This window comes from Leopardus geoffroyi, chromosome D1 (assembly GCF_018350155.1).
Source record: "Leopardus geoffroyi isolate Oge1 chromosome D1, O.geoffroyi_Oge1_pat1.0, whole genome shotgun sequence".
Taxonomy (NCBI): Eukaryota; Metazoa; Chordata; class Mammalia; order Carnivora; family Felidae; genus Leopardus; species Leopardus geoffroyi.
In genome coordinates, this window is record NC_059329.1 from 102704917 (window position 1) to 102727441 (window position 22525).

At 53.6% G+C, this 22525-nt stretch overlaps 2 protein-coding genes across 5 annotated transcripts; one reads left to right on the forward strand and one right to left on the reverse strand.

Moving 5' to 3' along the window:
- Positions 1-3397: 3397 nt before the first annotated feature.
- On the reverse strand, positions 3398-14161 carry TIMM10 (translocase of inner mitochondrial membrane 10). Of its 3 annotated transcripts, none has more exons than XM_045485275.1 (3): positions 14156-14161; positions 5071-5189; positions 3398-3852 (listed from the first exon to the last, which is right to left on the reverse strand). In XM_045485275.1, the coding sequence occupies exons 2-3, from the start codon at positions 5139-5141 to the stop codon at positions 3651-3653; spliced, it is 273 nt and encodes a 90-aa protein (XP_045341231.1). In that variant the 5' UTR covers positions 5142-5189; positions 14156-14161; the 3' UTR covers positions 3398-3650. The 3 variants fall into 3 exon arrangements, with proteins under 3 accessions (XP_045341231.1, XP_045341230.1, XP_045341229.1); XM_045485274.1 differs by lacking the exon at positions 14156-14161 and adding an exon at positions 5690-5856; XM_045485273.1 differs by lacking the exon at positions 14156-14161 and adding an exon at positions 5625-5747 and having other exon boundaries at positions 5071-5193.
- SMTNL1 (smoothelin like 1) lies at positions 10503-22045 on the forward strand. Of its 2 annotated transcripts, XM_045485271.1 has the most exons (9): positions 10520-10625; positions 11413-11523; positions 13801-14480; positions 14731-14863; positions 14983-15037; positions 16416-16574; positions 16738-16852; positions 16979-17130; positions 21401-22045. In XM_045485271.1, exons 2-9 carry the CDS (start codon positions 11499-11501, stop codon positions 21543-21545), a joined length of 1464 nt encoding a protein of 487 aa, XP_045341227.1. In that variant the 5' UTR covers positions 10520-10625; positions 11413-11498; the 3' UTR covers positions 21546-22045. The 2 variants fall into 2 exon arrangements, with proteins under 2 accessions (XP_045341228.1, XP_045341227.1); XM_045485272.1 differs by lacking the exon at positions 11413-11523 and having other exon boundaries at positions 10503-10625.
- The last annotated feature ends 480 nt before the right edge of the window (positions 22046-22525 follow it).

Here is a 22525-nt window from a genome sequence, read left to right on the forward strand (position 1 = left end):
TTTTGTACCTTGACCTCTGAAATGGCATCCTGTCACCTGTGCTGTGCTCTGTTTGTTAGAAGCAAGTATGTAGGTCTGGTGCACACTCAAGGGAAGCACACTGTACCAGGAATGAGTAGCAACAGGCAAGACCATCGGCCTGCCTGCCTATTCCAGGACATTTCCATGTTTTAGCAGCCGGCTCATCTGAAAACCCAGAAGAAGGCACAGACCAACGCCTATGGGTCAAGCAGATGATGAGAAGGGAAGAAATTAGTGGGAATTTTGCTGCCCATCTTCCAGCAGATTGCCACTAAGCATGGATGTAGGCTGACTTGTGAGAGCTTCTAAACTTTCAAAAGAAGGCAAAGCCCAGACTTTCATGAGACGTTTCCTGATTGTAAAACTGTGATAATCTAGCAAAAATACATGAGGATTAGGAGTTCCTGACTTTTCCCTATGGCAGAAAGAGCCTAACCCATCCCCCCACCCTTTGTATGTTTGTTACCTCTCTCTTGTCCCCACCCTCCTGCCCCCATCCCGCCTCCCCCACCATTTGCGAGGGCAGGGTCCAAGCAAATTCACTTTGGACCCTTTCTATAGCTCTTTGCATGTCGCAGCAACAGTCAATATTGTTGAATGAAATTAGAAATTGCTGACCTGTATCTCTTTAAGGAGTGTCCCCCCCGCCGCCCCAATCCTAGGGGGGTGGTTAAAAGTGGGCTCTGTTATCTGAATAAGCTGGGATCCTGGCTCTGTCACTTGCTTGTTTTATGACCTTCAGCAAGTTACTAACTCTTCAGACTTCAACTTCTTCATCTAGAAAGTGAGAATAACGGGGGCACCTGGGTGGCTCAGTCAGTTGAGCGTTGGACTTCAGCTCAGGTCATGCTCTCACAGCTCATGGGTTCAAGCCCCGCCTTGGGCTCTGTGCTGACAGCTCAGAGCCTGGAGCCTACTTCTGATTCTCTCTCTCTCTCAATCTGCCCCTCTCCTGCTCATGCTCTCTCAAAAACAAACATTCTAAAAAAGAAAAGCAATAAAGTGAGAACTGTACCTGCTTCTGAGTTGTTATAAGGATTAACTGAAACAGTAGACTTATTAATACACCACTGCCACTCACGAGCTATCCTTACTGGCTCCCTGGCACCTCTCCCCTTAATCCATTATCTACCATCATCTTCCACTTCCCACCCAGCTGGCAGCTGGAGAGAGCCTCTGAAATGCCAATCTGTCACTTTCACTGCCAGGGTTTACATCTTTCAACAGTTTGCTGATGCCCTTAGTAGGAGAAAATCCAAAGTCCTTAACACAGCTTCTCAGGCTCTTACAGCCCTGTGCCTGCCCAGCAGGCCCCCCCCCCCCCCCCCCCCCCCGTCTCATCTCTCACCACTACCTCCCTTCACACTCCCGGGCCTGCTGAAGCGGTCTCTGGAACCCTCCACACTTTCTGCCACTGCAAAGCCTTTGTAAGTACCATTCGCTCCAGCTGGAACCTCTTCTCTCCACTCCTACCACCTCTGTGATGTTCCCGCTATGCACTATCGGAATTTGCGATGTTCCTTGCTAAACCTGAGGGCAAGCACAAGATCTTTCTCCCGGCTCCCCTCTCCCTAGCACAAGGCGAGCACAGAAGAGGCTAAGAATAGGCATTTGTGGAATTGTCCACAGCCGTGCTGATCCTGCGGGCAGACAGCGCCACCTGTTGGCCCAAGCTTGCACTTCAGTACCTAGGGAGAAGCCTTCACCTTCCGTTCGCCACTAAGGTCAAGGGACATGGTTTTGAGGTTTTCCCGGGGTCTATCCGCAACAGACAAACAAAAAAGCTAACATCGAGTCCTTAATGTGACAGAGGCAGACACTTTCCTAAGTGTTTTAGTTATTAACATGATTCATTTTCATAACACTCAGTGAGGTAGGTACCATTAGCCTTTTATGGAGGGAATAATTGAGGCACACAGCAGGTAAATGCCTCACCCATGATCACGCAGCTAGAAAATTTCACCCCAGACGGCCTGCACTTTTAAGCCCCAAACTCACTGCTTCTATCGCTTCCTTTGCTCGATGCCTAGAGATCCGGTGAGGTTCCATCCCAGGTACGCACCTTCTACCGTGAAGGCACTCCTTCCAGTGGCATTGGTGTCAACCAAAACCCCACCTGGAGTGACCCACACGTTCTGCAAGCTGAAGTTCTCTGAGGCACTCAGGACAGGAAGGACAGGAAGTCGAGGCACTGGTCTCCTCAGTGAGGCGGCAAAGTGTAGCAGTCAGTCCTGGCCCCCATGTGACCGCTCCTCTCATTAGGCCTCCGGCCAGCAACCACCTCTCTGGGCCCCCACTCCCCTATAGGACCCCTTAGCCCAGGTGAGTGGATTAGGTCAGATGTTTTGTGACCATCAAGACATTTTATTTGCATGCACGTATTCCATCCCTAGAAAGAGAATCCCAGGATTTTCCCTTCCGTGTGTTTTTGTCTTGCTTCTTCATGGTCCCCATGACGCCGGCTGAGGCGGTCAGTGCAACGACACCAAACTGGTGGGACAGGAGCAGATTATTCTGCCACTTTTCTGGATCTCTGAGTTGTATCTCAGATCACGCCACACGTGTTTAACCTGCCCGCGAGGCTCGCAAGCAATTTTCCCAGCTCTGTGATCATCAACGATTTCAACTTTGCCAACGTGACTATGCTTCATCACAATGAGGAACCGGACGATGACCCTGGAGCATGACCTAGTAAGGACCTGGCGCCTGCCTCTTTCAGCGTTGTTAATGCTCTCGAGGGTGTTGGCCAGGACATTCACGTGCACCATTATGGCAGCACAGAAAGATGGTGGAAAGAGCTACCTCAGACATCATGCGAAGAGTGAGGAGTGCAGTTTCTGATTCAGGTGAGCAGCGAGTGCCAGTGGGTTTCGCTCAGTCCCCTCCCCGATCACTCACGTCACACCCGAGGCTGGGCCCTTCACACGTTTCGATATTGCCATTTGGAACCAAGGGGTTGGCTGCTTCCTTCTCAAATCCCATCTCCTGTTCACTCGCTCCTCTAAGTATTTCCTTGAGATCTGGAAAAATGCCTGCCTGACTCCACTTAAATTTTAAGCTGTTATTTCAACACACGTATATGGTTAATACTTACTGGGCACTGCCTGTGCCCTAGTCATTATTCTAAAAGCTGTGCACATGGTACATCATTTAATCTTCCCAACAGCCCTACGACTGTCCCCATTTGACAGATGAGGAAGCTACAGCACAGGGAAGGGACAAGTTCAGGGTCACAGGACAAGTGGCCGACCTGTGGCAGGAACCTAAACCTTCGGACCAGTCTGTGCTTTCAAACACCACGCTGGACCCCCTCTGCTGGTAGAGCCTGTGTCTGCTGCCTCTACCCCAAGTGCCGGCCACACTGCTCTGCATATGGTAAGTGTCGACAAATCCGTTTTAATATATATGTATATATACACACACACATACACGTACATGCAGTCACATCCCAGGGGGACAAACACCCCTTCTTCAACCGGGAGACAGCTCTATCATACTCTGGGCTCCTGGAGCCTCTCCACAAGGAGCCTAGGCCTGGCCGTCTTCACAGATGACACCCAATGGGGGCACTTTTGTTAGACAAGTGGGAAGAGACAGGGCGCACCTCGGGATGTATACCGGCTGGGGCCTCACACGGGCCCAGAGCTCTGCTGCACCCTCTTTATCACCTCTTCATCCTGCATAGACAACTCTGTCAACTTTTTGCCCATCCGCTCATGGATGTCCAGGTACTTGGAGACACAGCGGTCCAGGCACACAGACTCGCCCTTGGACAGTTCTGCTTCCTTGTAGTGGGGAGGCACGCACTTCCGGTGGCAGGCACTGGTCATTCTGGGGGGAAGCAAGGGCAAGGTCAGGTTGGCAGCATCCTGAGGCATACCAGGAACTCTCCATCATTCCTGCCCTGTTACACTGATTTCACCTCCCAAGAAGGCGGTCTAAATCCTCGGTTTGCATCTCAACCATCTCGGAATGTCCTTGACAGTCCTCACGTCATCTGAGCCCACGTTTATGACTGATTATATAGGAACCGTTAGTTGAGCACTGGCTAGGTTCCAGGCATCATGCTAAGTGCTTGACACAGACTGTTATGCAGTCCCCACAATAATCCTCTGAGGTAGAGGCGCTATCACTATCCCCATTTTACAGATAAGGAAATTAAGGCATGGAGAGCCTCAGGATCCCATAAAGTTTGGCTATGAACCCATGGACCCTGACCTCACAGCCTACATCTTAAAATTATTTAAAATATTTGAAAAGTATTCTAACATACAGCTTCCCAGATAAACCACCAAGAGAAAATACCAGGAAGCTTAAGCCGATAAAAACAGCAAACGTGTGGATTGCCTTCTACGTTTTGGGCTCGATACTTAGAGCTTGTCATACATTTCTTTGTTTAACATTAACAATGTCTCCAGGAGGTAGGTACTGTTATTATCTCCATTTTCCGGGAGAACCACCAGTCCAACAATCCAAGTGATTTGCCCAAGGCCATAAGAGCGGTGATGGATGGAGTCAATTTGTTCCCAAATTTGCCATATGGCTGTGGCCACTAGTCTGGAGTCAGACTGATGTACTGGTCCTGACATTGCTATTCACCAACTGTGAACCCCGAGAAAGTTCTTGAACCTCCAGAAGCCTCCATGTCTTCACCGTACAATGGGACAACTAAAGTTAGCCCAGTGGGTCATTTTGAAGATTTTTTTAAAAGATTAAGATGTGTAAAATGCTCAGCACGTGCCTGAGGTGGAGTACGAGTTTAAGAAACGTCCACTGCTAAGTGGGCTACATACTGTTTGTCAAAAGGCAGATGCTCAACTGCTCCTGGAACCTAATCAGAGCTTTAACTGCCCTTCCTGCTCAGCTCCTTCCTCGCCATCAGCATCCCGATCTAAATGTCCAACTCATTCTAGTGACCCCATACTGCCTTTGCATTAGCCCTCCACCATGAGGTTCGCAGGTGGGGGTGGGTACCCTCAGAAAGGCACTCCGAGAAAGGGTGACCTAGGCTCATTCTCGAAGACAAGGTAACGCGCGGTTGGCTCTTACCTGTTGTACATATCAGCCATCATCTCCACCTCCAGCTCTGCAGCCAGCTGCTGGGCCCTGAGCGGATCCATCTCAGCCCTGCACCGTGGAAGGGATCTCCTCCTTCTGGCCTCCTCGACCTGGGAGCAGACATCACCGTCAGCATCCACTCCTCCCGTTCAGTTTCCCATCCCAGGGGATGGGGGATGTGGAGGAATCATAGGACACCGGGCGGGCAGGAGCCACTGACCTCAGTGAGTTTAACCACCCCATCTCACAGATGGGGAAACTGAGGCCCAGAAAAGGAACACTGCCTAGCCCAAGGTCACACAGCGCATCAATGGAGGGCCTAGAAATCGAGCCCGGGAGCCCTGACGCTCAGTCCCTCGTGGCCACTTCTATCCAGGAGAAGATGGGGAGCCCGGAAAGAAACACTAAACCGCGGGCCTGAACCTCTAGGGCGCTGGGAATTCGATCACACGCGGAGCGAGGGAGCCCAGGTCCCGGTCCAGAGGCTGCACCTCTGAAATGGCGGCGCCATTATCAGGGTCACCTTGAGTCGAGAGTTCACTTACCACGGCCTGGAGCCAGTCTCAATGCCCGCAGTGACCCCAACTTAGGGCAGATACCAGGAACTCACCGTAAAACCAGGTAGGCTAAGGCGGAAGCACGTGGGTCACTTCCGGGAGGGAAGTCCCGCCTCTTTGGTCGGACCCGCTTCCGGAATGAAGTACCAACGAGGTGCGCTGGGAAATCCGCTACCATAGAGAGGGAGCCGCCGGCCGCGGCTGGAGGCGAAGACGCCTTGCAAATGCTAGAGAGGACACCAAAACACCATAGAGGCTTGGGCGGAGTGCAGAGCGCCTGCAGCCTGGCTGTCAAGTCCCTTGGGTGATCGCGGGGAGGTCTGAATTTAACTGTTCCGGAGGAAGGGTCGCGGGGCCGAGCCCGATGAGCCTCGCCCGCACCCCCCGGAGAGTTGACGCCACGGCAGCAAAGTAGGCGCGGGGAAGGAAAGCCGCCCCCCAAAAGCAGTTCTGTTTGTGCTGCACATTAAGGTCACCTGGAACGCTTTAAAAGACCCCGAAGCCCATGCCTCACTTCATACCAATTAAATCAGAACTCCCGGGAATAGGCTGTAGGCATCGATAAATGTTTCAAATCCTCCAGTGCTCTCCGTGCAGCCAAAGTTGAGAACCAACGCTCCAAGACACTGGGAATACCGCTGCATGTAGGTGCTAAGATTTCTCTGGGATTGCACAGAGAAGCGAGGCACGGTTCCTGCTCGCAGAAAGATGAGACATGTGTACGGTCTGTTTTATGCAACTTCTGTTAGACGCCCTGGGCCATGAAGAGGTGAATAGGAGCAATTTTGGCTGCCACCAGAGCTAACCTAGTGTATTTGAACGAGGGACGAGGAAGGTACTTGTGAACTCATCTTTCCAGGTTCTATGTGTTCCTCGATCTGCACCCCGGCACAACAAAAACCCACCCTAATCCTTTGATTTTTCAAGGGATTTCCCAGTAAACGAAATTTAGAAGATGCAAATGAATGGTGCAAGCATACACTGCCCGTTGGAGAAGATGGGCTAGACACTATATGATTGGTCACTGTTTGCTTCCCTGGTTCCCCGGGAGAGTCAAGATTTCTAAACACTGGCCCTCCTTTCTGCTGTAAGGACTCATCTTTCTCAAACCCTGTGCCCCCATACTTTAAAATTAAGGTATGACAGGGGCTCTGGGCTGGTTCAGTTAGTAGAGCATGCAACTCCTTACATCTCCACCCCGTGGTGAATTCGAGCTCCATGTTGGGTGTAGCTCTTACTTAAAAAAATTTTTTTAATAAAACTAAGGTATAACATTTATACAGTAAAATGACAAATATATGAAACAAACTTGATTTTTTAACTTTTTAAAATTTTATTTTGTTTATTTATTTTGAGAGAGAGAGAGCATGTGAGCAGGGCAGGGGCAGAGAGAGAGAGGGAGAGAGAGAATCCCAAGGAAGCTCTATGAGTCAGTACAGAGGCCAGCACCAGGCACAAACTCAAACTGTGAGATCGTGAGCCACTCAGGCACCTCGTACATAGTCATTCTTAAGACCACCACTCAAATCAAAATACAGTATATTTCCAACACCTTCAAAAGTTATCTTATGGGGGCACCTGGGTGGCTCAGTCAATTAAGCATTCCACTTCTAATTTCAGCTCAGGTCATGATCTTATGGTCATGAAAGAGCCCCATGTGGGGCTCTGGGCTGGGCATGGAACCTGCCTGGGATTCTTTCTCTCTCTCCCTCTGCCCCTCTCCCAAATGTGTTCTCTCTCGCTCTCGCTCTCGCTCTCGCTCTTGCTTTTGCTCTCTCTCTTAAAAAAAAAAAAAAAAAAGTATCTTATGTTCCTTCCCAGTCAATAACCCCTCTCCCAAAGTTAACCACTATTCCAACTTCTTTTTTTTTAATGTTTTATTTATTTATTTTGAAAGACAGAGAGAGGGAGGGAGGGGCAGAGAGAGAGAGAGAGTGAGAGAGGGAATCCCAAGCAGGCTCCGCACTGTCAGCATAGACAGACATGGGGCACGATCCCACAAATGGTGACAGTGTGACCCAAGCTGAAACCAAGAGTCGGACGCTTAACCAACTGAGCCACCCGGATGCCCTATTCTGACTTCTGTTGCCCACTCTTGAACTTCATGTGAATGGAGTTATACATTATTTTGTGGTTTGTGCCCGGCTTCTTTAGCTCAATGTTGTGTCTATCTTTTATTCTTTTTTTAATGCTGTCTAGTGTTTGTATGAATAAGCTACAATTCATCTATCCATTCACCTGTTGATAGACTTTGGGGTTGTTTCCAGTTTGGGGCTATTATGACAATGCTTCCGTGAATATTGCACACATATTTTAGTGGACACACGTTGTGCTGGTTTTTGCTTTTGATATTATGGCCAACATATTATGGAATATTAAGAAAGTGCATGGGAAAAGGAATGGGTTCTTACAAGAGTTATCTGCTTCCTTGATGGGATTTTTATTAGGTGTTACAAAAGGTTACATACTGTATGATTCCACTTAAATAATATTCTCAAAGTGACAAAATTATAGAGACAAAGAGATAAATGGTTACAGGGTAGAGTTGGTGTGTGTGTGTGGGGGGGTGCCTATAAAGGGGTAGCACAGGGAGAGCTTTGTGTTGATGGAATGGCTATGCATCCTGACTGTGGAGGTGTTTATACAAATCTAAGCATATAAGATGTCATAAAACTATACAAACCATTGTTCCAGTGTCCATTTCCTGGCTTTGATATTGCAGATGGTTATGTAAGATTTAACCTTGAGTACTCCCTCCGTGTTATTGGGGCACCTGGGTAGCTCTGTTGGTTAAGCATCCGACTCTTGATTTCAGCTCAAATCATGATCTCATGTTTTGTGAGTTCAAGCCCCACATCAGGCTCTATGCTGACATTATGGAGCCTGCTTGAGATTTTGTGTCTCCCTCTCTCTCTGCCGCCCCCCTCCCCAAAGCATGCTCCCCTCTCAAAATAAATAAACGTAAACAAATAGTTTACACAGCCCTAACCTTCCAGAATCCAGGTACACCATCTTTGGAATCCAGACACATCATCTACAGTTGCTGACCTCTGTCAGCACCGCGCTGAACCTCTGGCCTCTCACTCTACTGTGTTCCACCCCTTCTGAGCCCCACAGCCTCCCAGAAGGGACTTGTGTATTTGTGACTCACCGTGGAACAGTATTGTCCTCTTGGTTGAGACCTCAACCCCAAAGGAAGGGATGCTGACTTGTCACCCGGCATCTTACACGGGCCCTGACCACTCATGAGAGGTGTACAGAATACAAAGACAGCCCAGGGGGACTCCTTTGAGATGAGCAGGAGACGAGAGAGTTAGACCGTCAATGGCTTGAACAGAATGGCCGTTCTATGAGCTTGGAGACAAAGCGGGCACAGTCTTGATCGCTGTTATCCTCTGTCACCATTCCTCATCACTGCCCCTCAACTTCAGCGCTGACCATCCTGTCCAAGCCACCACCATCTTGCACCTGGGTTACTGCAGTAATGTCCTGACTGCTTTCCCCGTCTCCGCTCATGCCCCCCGCCCCCCCCCAACTCCGTCTATTCTCAAAACAGCAACCAGAGTCATCTTGTCAACAACTAAAGTTAGATCATGTCCTTCGCCACCTGAAAGGGTCCACTGGCTCCCAATCACAGAGCAGAAGCCAACATCCTTACAGTGGCCTCTAAGCCCCACGGGATTGCCCCCTCCCCCTCCCATGACCTTCTATTAACCTATTTATTTATTCAATATATGTTTATTGAGCACCTCATATGAACCAGGCAGTTTGCTAGACCCTGGGCACACAGACATGAGCATTGTAGATAAAGTCCCTGCCTTCATGGAGCCTACAGTCCAGTGAGAGTCAGATAATGAAATAAATAACCCAGTTTTGGATATCAATAAATATTATGAAGAAAATAAAACAGGCTGAAGTGATGGAGAGGAACTGAAGCCATGGAGGGTCTCCGAGGGAACAGAATTTGAGGTGAGAGCAGGCTGAGAAGGATGAACAGTCTCGCAAAGGGCAGAAGCCAAAAGGTGACAGCCGTGAGTGTGGAAAGGAATGAACCTATTTGAGGGACAGAAAAGAGGCCAGAGTGGAAGGGGCTGGGGGAGGCGGTGGTGGGGATCCCAGGCTTCAGCAGCGACAGGGGCGTGCCCTGCACACATTCTCCCAGAGTATACCTCTCTTACATCACAGGACACATTAGAGAAGGCTCGATCCGTTCTTCTGAGCAAAAATCCCAACTCAGTACAAAAATGTGTTCAGAGCCTCCTATGTATCCATCCCTTCAGCTTAAAACAGAATTCAGTCCTGTATTTTCTAGACTCTAAGCCCAGCGATCCATCAGCTTGGGCCATCCCTCCTCACCTGTTCGCCCCTCCCCCCCACCCCCACATCCCTCTGTGCAGTGTGAGCCCCTGAGACACCCCCACTGTGGGCAGCTGTCCCGTTAGGCCCCTTGCAGCCCACCCCTCAGCAGCTGTTTCCGTCTGTAGAAGAGTAAAAGACTATTTAAAGGAACATGGGGTAGGGGTGCAGGGGCAGAGGGAAAAGGGGAGTCCCAGCCTGGGCTGTGGACGGGCCAGCGAGGCCAGAGGGCTGGTGACCATATTCCACATGGGCCTGCGGATGGTCTGCGGGGTGACCAGGGCCAGGCAAGTACAGTGGGAAGAAAGGTGGCCACAGGATGGATGCCCCCGGGGTCAGGGCAGGAAAGACGCGCTGTGATTGAAAGGTGCCACCTGTCAAATCTTCACGGGAAATCTGAGCCTCCTAGGCCAAGGGAAAGTGTTGTACCAACAGGGCAGTAAACAATGCTCTCCTTGGACCCAAGGCTCTTGAGGTGGGGGTGGGGTGCGAGGGGGGAGGAGGAGGGGGAGGCGGGCAGACCCAGGAGCTGGGGGCTGGAGGCCACTGGCTGGGGCTAAAGGCAGCCGGGGAGTGAGGCCGCTCAGCTGGAGGAAGGAGACAGCTCCAAGCCCCCAGGCAGAGGCCACGCAGGTAGGAGAAGCCCCAGCCATTTCTAAGTGGCCCCTCCAGCTGCCCAACCCCTCTCCCACCTTCCAAGGCCTGGAGCCTCTACGCAGAGCCCCAGAGTCGGAGAAATCCAGGCTCTTCACTAGCCCTCTCCACCTCTTTGTCGGCTCTCTTTAGATGCCAGAGGTCAGGGACCCAGCCCTAAGGTGTTGGGCAACTAGAGATCAGCCCACAGGTGGCCATTCACAGGGAGGACCGGACAGGGGCAGAGAGGGTCTTGGGAGTCCAGGCCAGCTGGGGTGGGAGGCAGACTCTCTAAGCAGTTGAGACTGGTTTCTCCAAGGGAGGGTCACTGGCTGGCGTGGGGGATGGTGGCAGCCTCAGGACCACCAGAAGACAGGGTGGGAGGCAGGGGTTCGGGGTCTCATGAACAGAACCATAAAGCGTCGTCTACAGGATTTGGAGCTTGGGATTCCAGCTCCTGGGTTCTTTTTCTCCCGGTCAGCCGAGAGAAACCCAGAGAGGGAAAGGGATACAAAATGTAGGCTTCCTGGGGAGGAAGGAGGAAGGGAAGAGGAGAGGGAGGAAGGGAGGGAGGACGGCACCTGCCATGCATGGTAGAGAGAGAGCTGCACTCGTCAGCCACAGCCAACCACCCTCGCCTGCCAGCAGGGTGGCCCTCACTCTGGGCCCCTGGCTGGGGAGCTGGTGGGAGCCGCATCCCTGTGGGCGGAAGCACCAGGCTGGTTGTCAGGAGACCTGGATTCTAGATATGGCTGAACCATTCAACTGTCCTGTGACTTTACTCAAGGGACTCCAACTCCGCGAGCCTCAAGTGCCCAATCTGTAAAATGGGGCCAGTAACGCCTACTTCCAAAGGGCGAGAGCGAGGAATGAATGAGGTGGAACAGGGCCCCACACCGTAAGCTGTCAACCTCCTGTAGATTCGTTAGTGTTGGGGTGGGATGGTGCTATCCTTGCTTCTCACCTCCTGAGTCTCTTCACTCCTTATCTATTTATGACGAGCCTGCGGGGCGGAAAGCTGAGGCGATGAACACGCAGGACGGCGGAGATGTGTGTGTGTGTGTGTGTGTGTGTGTGTGTGTGTGTGTGTGCACCTGCCCGTCCTTCCCCACCCCCGTCTCCCCCACAGTGTAAGGCATGTAGACAAAGGGAAAGATGGCTGCAGCCCTCCCCTATGTCTCCGCCAAGCACCACCGCGCTTCGAGGTGTAAAAGGGGCTTGTGGACATCTTACTGGCCTTCCGTTCTCTCTGCCTTGTCTCACCAACTAAATGCCCTCGTGGCTGGGTCAGGACATTACGAGCTGATGTGGGCCGAGCGCTCCCTTCTGGGCACCTACCCGGCTGGCTCAGTCGGTAGAGCACGTGACCCTTGATCTCAGGGTTGTGAGTTCAAGGCCCACCTTGGGCGTGGAGCCTACTTAAAAAAAAAGAAAAGAAAATCGGATGCGTAACGGACTGAGTCACCCAGGCACGCCAAAGTTAAGATTTCCCTTACTATGGGGTATCTAGAATCCACTTATGCGCTAAAGAAGTTGTGTATCTCTAAAAGGGTAAAGAGTAGGCCGTTTCTGGAATAACCTCAGCCAGAGACTACATCCCCCAATCCCAGCCCCTATTAATGTCTCAGGAGGCCCTCGTTTTCCGCAGAACAGTTTGGAAAACCTGATCTAGATGAATCCTATGTTTGTCAGTGAAAACTGAGCACTTGAGAAGGAAAGGGTCTGTTCAGGTCTCAGAGGGAGCGACCAGGAGATGGGGGGGTCAAGCCAGCTCTCGGCCTCCTGGCTCCCTGCTGATGTGCATTCCATCCTGCTGGTTAGTTTCCAGTTAATCCATTGCTGGAGCCGCTCAACCATGAAGGGGCTCTAGCGGGAGGGGTGCGAGCATCTTTGCAAATTCTAGCCGGCTTCCTCAGAAGCGGTGAGGGCACCAAATCCAGGGACCCCAGGGATCCGGACTGGAGGCAGTAAGACCCGAGTGGGTGGCAGGAACAGAGCCTTGTCACCAGTCCGCCTGTCTTCCTGCCCCTGTCCCAACTGCCCGGGTGCCCTGGGTACCGTGGCCCAGAATGGTGGCGTCGCAGAGGCCAGGAGGTATTTTTAGCCAGTGACAGGAGTGCCTACTTCTCTTACCGTCTGAGTCATGCCCTGAACACTATTTGAGGATTGTTTTCTTTGTAAACAGACACCCAAGAAGGGCAGGGGGATGAAGGAGGTGGCCCTGTCCCCCCCACCCACCTGTTTTTGTACATCCTACAGTAGGTACAGTACTTGGATAGGGAACCTCACATTGAGGTATCATAATGTCCCTCTCTCCCGACTCGTCCCTGGCAGTTGGAGGCTCAGATGTCTCTGGCAGAGGTTAGGGAGAGTACATTTCTATTCTTCACCAAAACAAACTCTTCCGTGTCCAGGCCCGGCTTTTCTGAGAACCACAGGTGGACCGTGCCAAAGCAGGGGCAGCTGGGAGAGACCCAGACACCAGCTGGCCCAGGTTTTCCCAGATTTCGGGCATTTTTACACCACCCCCAGAATTAAGCCACATCTGTACCACCTGTATCCTTTCCTGAATGCCTTCCTTTGCATTAACTTATTTTTAAATTCAATAAATGTATTTTCAAAAGAAACCTTATCTCCCTAGTGGAAATGGACACTCAATATCACCGGCCAGGATGAGAAAGAAACTGTAAACATAAGTACAGTGGAAACAGAACAGCCCTATCACATTCTATCTATATATTCCCGCCTGCTTTGGGCTCCATTAAAACGGGAGAGTAGCCTCTGTGCCACAGGCGTTCCTCAACGCCCGCACCACATTGTACACATTGTAACCATCTCGTTGGCTTCTTCAGAAAGAGGCAAACTCATTGAAGAGGCATCATAGGATCTAACGTTCTCTAGAGCCCAAGCCACAGCCCGCAGAGGGCTGTTAGGGGGGCGCCATCCAATGTCAAGTCACCGTGGCCCTGTACCCCTTTGGGGTACAGCGCTGTACCCCTTCACCTTATCACAGCGAGAAAACTTCATGTCTTGCTCAAGTCACAAGCCCAGGCATTGGGGGACCCGGGACTGAACAGCAGGCCTCCAGACTCTGGGGCCAGCGCTTTCCGCGCTAGGGGCCTTCACCTCACACGGCAATGGGGCACGACCAGGTCTGCTTGTCTCCACTTTCCAGAGATGGAGCAGAAGGAAGGGGAGCCCTCCAAGGACGGGACCACTGTCTCCCCAGCCGCAGAGGCCCCGGTGACGCAGGGAGGTGGAGCCTCTGCAGAAAAGGAGGCCAAAGCCACAGTGGAGAAGATCCTCAAAGAGGGGCCTCCGGAAAGAGCACTGGCCGAGGCCAGCACGTCAGCTGAATTTCAAGGGGAAGCAAACGGGTGGGATGAGGTCAAGGTGGAAGCCAAAGGGGAGGCAGAACTTCACAAGGAGGGCGGCGGGAAGGAAGAGATCACGGCGGCTCCTCAGGAGACCGCTGATGGGAAGGAAGAGACCCAGCTTGACCCCAAGGAGGCCAAGGAAGGGCAGGAGACCACGCCGGCCTCCGAGAAGCAGCAGGCTGACGAGAAGCAGGCCGAGCCTGAATCTAGGGAGGAAGCCCACGTGAGTGAGGAGGCCAAGGCTGAGCCCAAGCAGGCCACTGGGGAGCGGGAGGCCGAGACTGGGGCCGAGGAGGCTGATGGGAAGGAGGGGGCCACAGCGGCCTCTCAGGAGGAGAGCGACAAGCCCGAGGGGCCTGCAGCGGAAGCTCAAGGGAAAGCGGGTGCCCCAGAGGCCGGGTCGGACTCGGAGACGAAGGCTGCTGTGGAAGAGGAGGAGGCCGAGGCTGAGCCTCAGGAGGCTGACGTGAAGGAGGCGGTGAGTCAGGCAAAGGAGGGGAGGCAGGAGGCCCCCACAGTGTTCTGGAGTCCCCGGCAGCCCAGGAAGCAAGCCCCCGCCCCGCCCCGCGTTGTTCCTTTGAGAAAGTCCAGTCTTCCCACTGACATCGAGAGCCTGGGGTGGGGCCCGTGGCCCCAGGCTGCCTTCTAGATCTTTCTGCAGTCCTCACGCGAAGCCTTGGGCAGGCGCTTGTGTGCCCATGAGCCCACACAGATCGTGTTTGTTCCAGGAGTCAGGTGGTCCCCAGGAAGAGCAGGACCAGGGTGTGGAGAGAGAGTCGGAGGAAGGAGCAGGAGTGATTCCCAGCTCCCCCGAGGAGTGGCTCGAGAGCCCCACGGAGGAGGGCAGTGGCCTCAGCCCAGGTGAGTGAGTCCAGGGAGCTCCCCTGAGGGGGGCGCAGACAACACGACAGGGGAGCTCCAGCTTCTCTCCCCACCTTTCCCTCCCTCCAGCTTCTCTCCCTCCCTTTCCCTCCCTCCAGGTGGGTTGGGTCCAGACACCGCAGCAGCTTCAGGAGAGACCAGTCCTTCGGCCAGGTAATGTCAAGGTCTGGGGCCCCAGCTCCAACTCCCTCTACCACACGCTCCTTTCAAAGTCTACCCCCGAGCCTGGGTCTCCCTGGTGCCCGAACTTGAGATGCTCCAGGATTCCTGGCTTTCGGTCCCCTGTCCCAGGGCAGAGCCCACGAAACCAAAGGAGCCGGAGAATGAGAGCAAAGGAGGGGGGAGCGTGCCTCGTCCACTCACTCCTACTCCCCTGCTAAAGCCTCCTCATCCTCGGCGTCCTTGACAGATCTTTACGGGGCTCCTCGTCGTGTGGCTCGGCACATTCCCTAACGTCAGTACGACCCACAGAGCATGAGCAGAAAGCCTGAGTTCAGACCATGACTCTGCCACTTACCAACTGTGTGACCTTGGTTTTGTCACTTTTCTCCTCCTCTGCCAAGTGGGCACCGTGACCGTGCCTACCTCGGAGGATTACTGTGGGGCTTAAGTGACATAAAATGTACAGAGCACTTGGGGCGCCCAGCTGGCTCGGTCGGTAGAGCATTCAACTCTTGATCTCGGGGTCATGAGCTCGAGCCCCACGCTGGGCTGAGAGATTACTTGAAAAGAAAATGTATAGGGGCGCCTGGGTGGCTCAGTTGGTGGGGCACCGACTTGTGGTTTCGGCTCAGGTCATGGTCTCGCAGTTTCATGAATTCGAGCCCCGCGTCAGGCTCTGCGCTCCCCCTCTGGCCCTGTCTCCATCTCTCTCAAAATAAATAAATAAACTTCAAAAAATAAAAATAAAACGTATAAAGCCCTTAGCACAGTGCCTGGCACACAGCAGGTGCTGGATAGAGTGAGAGCTTTCTTGCCATCGCGTAACTTAACCCATTAGAAGAAGCTTCCTTTATTTTGACCTGAAATTCACCTCCGCGTCGCTTTTGTAGGGAAAGGTAATGGGTCAGTGTTCTCTGAGCACTCGGACGGTTACGCGACAAGCAGAGCTGGGTGTTCTCCACTCCCCCTCGCTCTCAAGCCTTAGAGCCCCCTTGGTAGGTAGTTCTTCTCGTCCCCAGTTTACAGACAAAGATGCTGAGACTGAGAGAAGGGACAGGATAGTCCCAAGATCAAATAAGAGGCAAAGCCAGGATTCAAACTCCCGTCAGACTTCACACTTGTCTTAGTTCCGCCCACACATCTCACCAGACCACATGCTCCCAAAGTTACACCGAACTTCATCATCCTGTCTTGACCCGCCTCCCAGTGCTGGGCACAGAGAAAATGTGTTCAGGGAGTGGGGACCTCAGCTTCCTAGGCCTCTTGTGGCTGCAGGGGCTCCCACCCTGGCCAGTCCCCTGCCCCCCGCCCTGTACCCTATAGTGGCGGCTCCCAGCCCCTCTCACACTTCTCTGAACCTTCCCCACAGTGAGTCTTCACCCAGCGATGCGCCCCCGACTCCCACGGAGCCCCCTCCCTCACAGGAGAAGAAGAAAGAGAAGGCACCGGAGCGCAGGGTGTCGGCCCCTGCCCGGCCCCGGGGGCCCCGCGCACAGAACCGCAAAGCCATCGTGGACAAGTTCGGAGGGTAGGGTGCGGGCTGCGCTGGGCTTTCCCCGGGGAACCGTGGAGGGGAGGCCCGGCCGAGGTTGGGGCACTGATGTCTGGGTCCGGGGCTCCTCCCTGATGGGACCTCCCGTGGGGTCTCACGTCTTTGGCCTGGCCTTCTCCATCCCACCCCTTCCCTGCAGGGCAGCCTCGGGCCCCACGGCCCTGTTTCGAAACACGAAGGCAGCAGGGGCAGCCATTGGCAGTGTCAAGAACATGCTCTTGGAGTGGTGCCGGGCCATGACCAGAAACTACGAGGTGGGCACGGAGCAGGGGCGATGTGGGGCAGGGGACCCTTCCCTGTGGCGGCAGGTGTGAGTGGCGCCGAGCCCCAAGGCAACGTCCAGGCTCACCGAGGCCTGCTCTGGGCTCCCTCCCCTGCAGCATGTGGACATCCAGAACTTCTCCTCCAGCTGGAGCAGTGGCATGGCCTTCTGCGCCCTCATCCACAAGTTCTTCCCCGATGCCTTCGACTACGCTGCCCTGGAGCCCTCACAGCGCCGACACAACCTCACCCTGGCCTTCTCTACTGCTGAGTAAGCCGCGGCCACGCGTGGCAGTGCTGGGGTGGGGGTGGGGGGGGGAGCCCGGGAGCCGCTGAGGCGCGTGCTGCATTCACCCGGGTTGGGGAGTGGGGTGGTCAGAGGGAGGCCGTGGCCACACGCTCGTGAACCCAGCAGACACTTTGTGATGGCCGGGAACTGTTTCAGGGCGTAGCAGTAGATGAACTCGGCAAAATCCCTGTTTGCCAGGGCCTCCATCCTAAAGGGAGGGACGGATCATAAACACACACCCCGTGTGAAATGTAATGCCGGGGGGCGGGGGTAGGTGCCCGAAAGAAAATGCAGGCAGGGTAAGAAAGAGAGGAGAAGCCAGCCTGCTGTTTTCGACAGGTTGGTGGCTGAGATTTGGGGCCACGGTCTGACTCTGCCATTTGTTAGCTGTGTGACCTTGGACAGGCTCCTGTACCTCTCTGAGCCTTCACATTCTGATCTTTAAAATGGGCACGGCATTTCCTCCGTTGCAGGATTACGGTCAGAACTGGGTAAATAAGTAAAGTATAACCGTGCCTCACCCACGGCAAACCCTGCGAAAAAAAATCTTAGCTGTCGTTCCTCTATTGTGATGAATGACATCACACTTTTTATGATGATTGTGATTCGGAGCCACCTGGTGGCAATAGACTCTGCAGGGGATGTCGCCAGTGAGGGCAACTCTGAGGCCCCGGAGTAGACACGAGGGCACCCCCAAAGCCCTGGGACAGGAAATAGGTCACAAGGGACGTTAGCAAACACCTTGGTCTGGAACGCTGAGCCCTCTCATGGAGTCCAGACCTGGCCACCAACCTGCCGGGAAGCCCTAAGGCAGCAACGTTCCCAACTCTGGGCCTGTGTGTCCCCTGTGGGCAAAACGGGAAGAGTGAGGCCAAACCGTACTTTTTTTTCTTTCTTTCTTTCTTTCTTTCTTTCTTTCTTTTCTTTCTTTCTTTCTTTCTTTCTTTCTTTCAATATATTTTTAAAGTTTATTTGTTTATTTTTAATTTTTTTTTTAACATTTATTTATTTTTGAGACAGAGACAGAGCATGAACAGGGGAGGGTCAGAGAGAGGGAGATACAGAATCTGAAACAGGCTCCAGGCTCTGAGCTGTCAGCACAGAGCCCGACACAGGGCTCGAACGCCACGAACCATGAGATGGTGACCTGAGCCGAAGTCGGACGCTTAACCGACTGAGACACTCAGGCGCCCCTATTTATTTTGAGAGAGAGAGAAAGAACACCAGCAGGGGAGGGGCAGAGAGAGAATCCCAAGCAGGCTCCGCGCTGTCAGCACAGAGCCCCACGTGGGGCTCTATCTCATGAGCTGTGAGTTCATGGCCAGAGCCGAGATCAAGAGTTGGACACTTAAACAACTGAGCCATCCGGGCGCCCCTGAGCTGTGCTTTTCAAATGGGGTCTTTCTTTTCCAGCAAGTTCCTCACACAAAATGTTAAGTGAATGCCCAACATATAAAACGGATTAAATGGGGACTTTTTATTTTTTTTAAACTTTCCTTTAAATAAATAACACTTTCTTTATGAAATTTAGATATTGCTTCAAACACAATCTCATTCATAGAGCTTGACGTTCATGGCTGTAATGCGTATGTAATCAAATGGGCACAGAAGGCCCAAAACATGTCCTAACCCAAACGACAGTTGTTCACAGCCTGGATGACATTGGACCACGTGACCCGTTAACATGAATCATTAGAACCCTCTGGCTTCTTGGTTATTTGAGCTCATCCCTCTTCTCCTCAGCCACCTGCTCATGGTTAGGAGTTTCTGCCAATAACTATACCACGTGCAAAATCTTGCTCTCAGACATTCCGCTACCTGTCCCCACCCCTCGCCCTTCTAACTCACTTGGTTTAACATCGTCACTGCAAGACATTTTTTGCCCCGTGGGGACTTCTAATCCATTAACCTCACCATTTTCCACTCTCTATCAGCTTGCTTATGTCTTCGATTTCATGGTCTATCAATGTCGTCACTCAAGGGGGGACCTTTCTAGGTCGGGAGGGGCTCCTGGAGCACACCAGCTCAGCACCCAACACCCTTCCCAGGATGCTCCCTGAGGCATATGTATGGGGCCCTCGGGCACCAAGGATGCAATTGGAAAACCATCAGCCTTGATATTCCAGAAGATCCCTTTCAGGTTCACGTTTTCCTGCCAGGGGATGGAGTGAGTGCCCTGGGGTGGGAAGCCGAGGAGGTCAGGAGCACCCCGTCCTGCTCTGGGCTCAGAAGCACCTGTAATGATGACGAGAAGCCCCATGACTTGAGGGTGGTTAGGTGCCGGGTGTCGTGCTGAGCGCTTTCCTTGGGTCCCCTCTCATTCTATCCTGTCAGCAGTCTTACAGCGTGGGTAGCAGTAGTGGGGCCACTCGACATCCTAGTTCATACAGGAGGGCAGTGGCAGGGCCGTGACATGGGAGTGAACCCCCCCAGTCGAGACTGAGAGCTCTGAGTGAACATCAGGAACCACGTGTCCCCGGCCTGCAGGACACAGGTCATTGTCCTCCTCCTGCCGCTGCCTGGCCATGGTTCCAAGCCAGAGCTGCAGGCAGGCAAACCGAACCATCAGGTGATGATGCCGAGCTGCCAAGAAGCATCGGGCAGGAGCAAAAAGGGAAGGATGTTGGTGGGGATGCGCGGGGCTGGAGGATGCAGAGGTCGACCTGCCGAGCTCGAATCCTGCCCCCTCCTTCTCAGCGCTGTGACTCTTGGCGGCTGACTTCGCTTTTCTTTGGGTTTGGTGTGATGAGGCGTGCAAAGTAAGGGGACCCCTGCCACAGCCATCGCCTCCCACTGCCCCGTTCGAGAACTCACCTGATCACCACGGAATCCTGGGATGAGGGGGAATGGCAGTGCCCCGGCCCCCAGAGGGCTCCATCAGCTGTGCTGCCCGAGGAGCCCGGCCCCACCCCCCAGGCCCTGCGGGAATGAAGCTTCTCCCGTGTAGGGGACCAGCACCCTGACCCACACCCCAGAGCTGACACGACCGCATTGGGCGGCAGGGAGCACAGCCCATTCCAGGAAATCTTCCAGTCTGTGCCTCCCTCCTGACTCTCAGGCCAGTCCAGCTTGGGTTTCAGCCCAGCCGTTGTGAGCCCCAAGAGAGGATTTCTGCCGGGCCCCCAGATTCGCCTACGGTCGGCACCCAGGGCAGGTTGGCAGGCTGGGACCCGCACCCAGCTGCAGGGCAAGGGTGCCAGGGACAGGCTTAGGGTTGAATTCCAGCTGCATCACTGTGACCTTGAGGAAATCCCCCAAATGCTCTGAGCCTCCAGCTCCTCTTCTGCTGGTTGAGGATGGAGGCGGGGAGTACATGAGACCACTCCCGGGGAAGCCCCGATAAAGTACATGGCATGTGGTACCAAGGCCCCAACAGTGGTTTGCTCCGATTATCGGCTTCAGCAAAGCCAGCAGCACGTGGCCCCGAAGAGCAGCCAGGAAGTTAGAAAAAGAGGACTTGCTGCTAAACGCCACGCAGTCCCTCAAACACTCGAAGCACTCCTGCCTCAGGGCCTTTGCACATGCTGTTTCCTTTGCCTGGAATCCTCTTCCCTCAGACACGCACATGATTTACTCTAAGAAGCCTTCCCTGAGCACCCTATTAAAAAAAAACACCCCCTAACATAGGGATATACCCTATCTCCCTTCCCTGCCTTATTTCTCTGTAGCACCTCTCACCATCGGACCCGCTGTCTGTGGCATGTTTGATTACTGCCTGTCTTCTGCCACAAGACTGTCAGTGAGTGACACGAGTGAGGGAGTCTGGGTTTTGCACGGTGCTGAATTCCCCACGCGAGTGCCCGGCACATAGTAGGTCCTCAGGAAACACGTAGAGACTGCATGAATATGGAGACTGCGATGGTGCAGATGATGCGAGCCGCGCTCTGGCTAGGACTGGGGTTCCATGCTCTAAACTCTTACCGAGGGGCCTGGCCTCCCAGACGACAGGTGTGCCGGCACGTGGAAGGGGCGGGTTAAGGCAGAACTGGAAACCAGGGTCCTCCCACGCGAGCATGCACGGTGCACTGAAAATAGGGGCTTTGGAATCGGGCCAAGCTGCGTTTGAGTGTGGACCGCGAGGGCCTCGGTGATCTCGTCTGTACAGTAGGACGGCCGGCCGAGACGACCCCCTGGCTCCAACACACACAGTTCTGTGGGTTCCATCCTTCCTGGGCTGCCCCCCTTTCCCCCTGCCCCCCACATCCTTCGGCTTTGGCTCTGCTCCTCACCACGCCCCACCCCTGCCCCTCAGGAAACTGGCCGACTGTGCCCAGCTGCTGGAGGTGGACGACATGGTGCGGCTGGCGGTGCCCGACTCCAAGTGCGTCTACACCTACATCCAGGAGCTGTACCGCAGCCTGGTGCAGAAGGGACTGGTGAAGACCAAGAAGAAATGAGGAGCTGACCGGCGCTGCAGGTGGAAGGGGGCGGGACGCCCGGCTGACCGGCCACGGCCCCCCGAGGCTGCCGGAGCTGGGGCTCGAGCGAGGGCAGGTGGCACCGGTCTTAAACGCATTAAAGGCACTTTTGTAAAATCCTGTCTGGCCCTTCGGTGCACCCTACACCCCCCGCCCAGGAACCTCGCTCGCTCTGGGGTAATGGAGCCCGGCCGCCGGGCTTCCTCACCGGACACGATCTTCTCAACAACCACGACACCGTTTGGGAACGTACGAGGGCCTGGGTCCCACCACTAAGCAGCTGTGTGACCTCGGACCAGTGAGTTAACCTCTCTGAGCCTCAGTTTACCATCTGAACAGGCAGACCAGGAGTTCACACCTCGTGGACCTGGTGGGAGGGTTAAACCAGACGATGGAATGAACGGAAAGCTTTGCCCGGTGCCTGTCACATCAAGTGTTCGATAAGTGAGGCCGAAAGTAAATGCATTCGTATGTTTTGAGCCATCGGTGGTGTTTTTCCCGATTCTCTTCCCTCTTTCCACACTTCTCCCAAATTAGGGAATTCCAGAACGGGTGCTGGAAGATTCTCTAGAAATCTCAAACTAGGTTAGTGGGGCCTGGGGCGATTCCCTCAACTCAAAGATACCCTACATTTGTGTCTAAAGTGGTGGTTTTCCCGCAGCCTAGAACCACTGGCCCCTGAAAGTCCTTCCTCCAGGTTAAATTAATCCCTTCGGCTTGGGCTGAAGTTTTGGCTTGGCTTTGTTTTTTCTGTTGCTCATTAGAGATGCACCCCCTGAGCTGCTTATGATTTCCTGCTGACAATCCTGTCTGGCTCTATCAGTCTTTTGGAGCTTTGTGTGTGGATGAGAACAGCTCGTGAAAAACACAAATGAAATCCAGCCGGTTTGGCACTGCGGCAGGAGGTGTGGACTCTGCCCTGATTGGCAGAGCGGACCCGGGAACCCACTGAAGCACTC

Bases quoted from the DNA above. Each gene is read 5' to 3' on its own strand.
- TIMM10 (XM_045485275.1), bottom strand. From the start codon at position 5,141: ATGGATCCGCTCAGGGCCCAGCAGCTGGCTGCAGAGCTGGAGGTGGAG. The intron at 3,853-5,070 runs GTAAGAGCCAAC...GCTTCCCCCCAG, and splicing joins ATGGCTGATATGTACAACAG to AATGACCAGTGCCTGCCACC.
- SMTNL1 (XM_045485271.1), top strand. From the start codon at position 11,499: ATGAGGTGGAACAGGGCCCCACACC. The intron at 14,864-14,982 runs GTGAGTGAGTCC...CCCTCCCTCCAG, and splicing joins GGGCAGTGGCCTCAGCCCAG to GTGGGTTGGGTCCAGACACC. The intron at 16,575-16,737 runs GTAGGGTGCGGG...CCTTCCCTGCAG, and splicing joins ATCGTGGACAAGTTCGGAGG to GGCAGCCTCGGGCCCCACGG.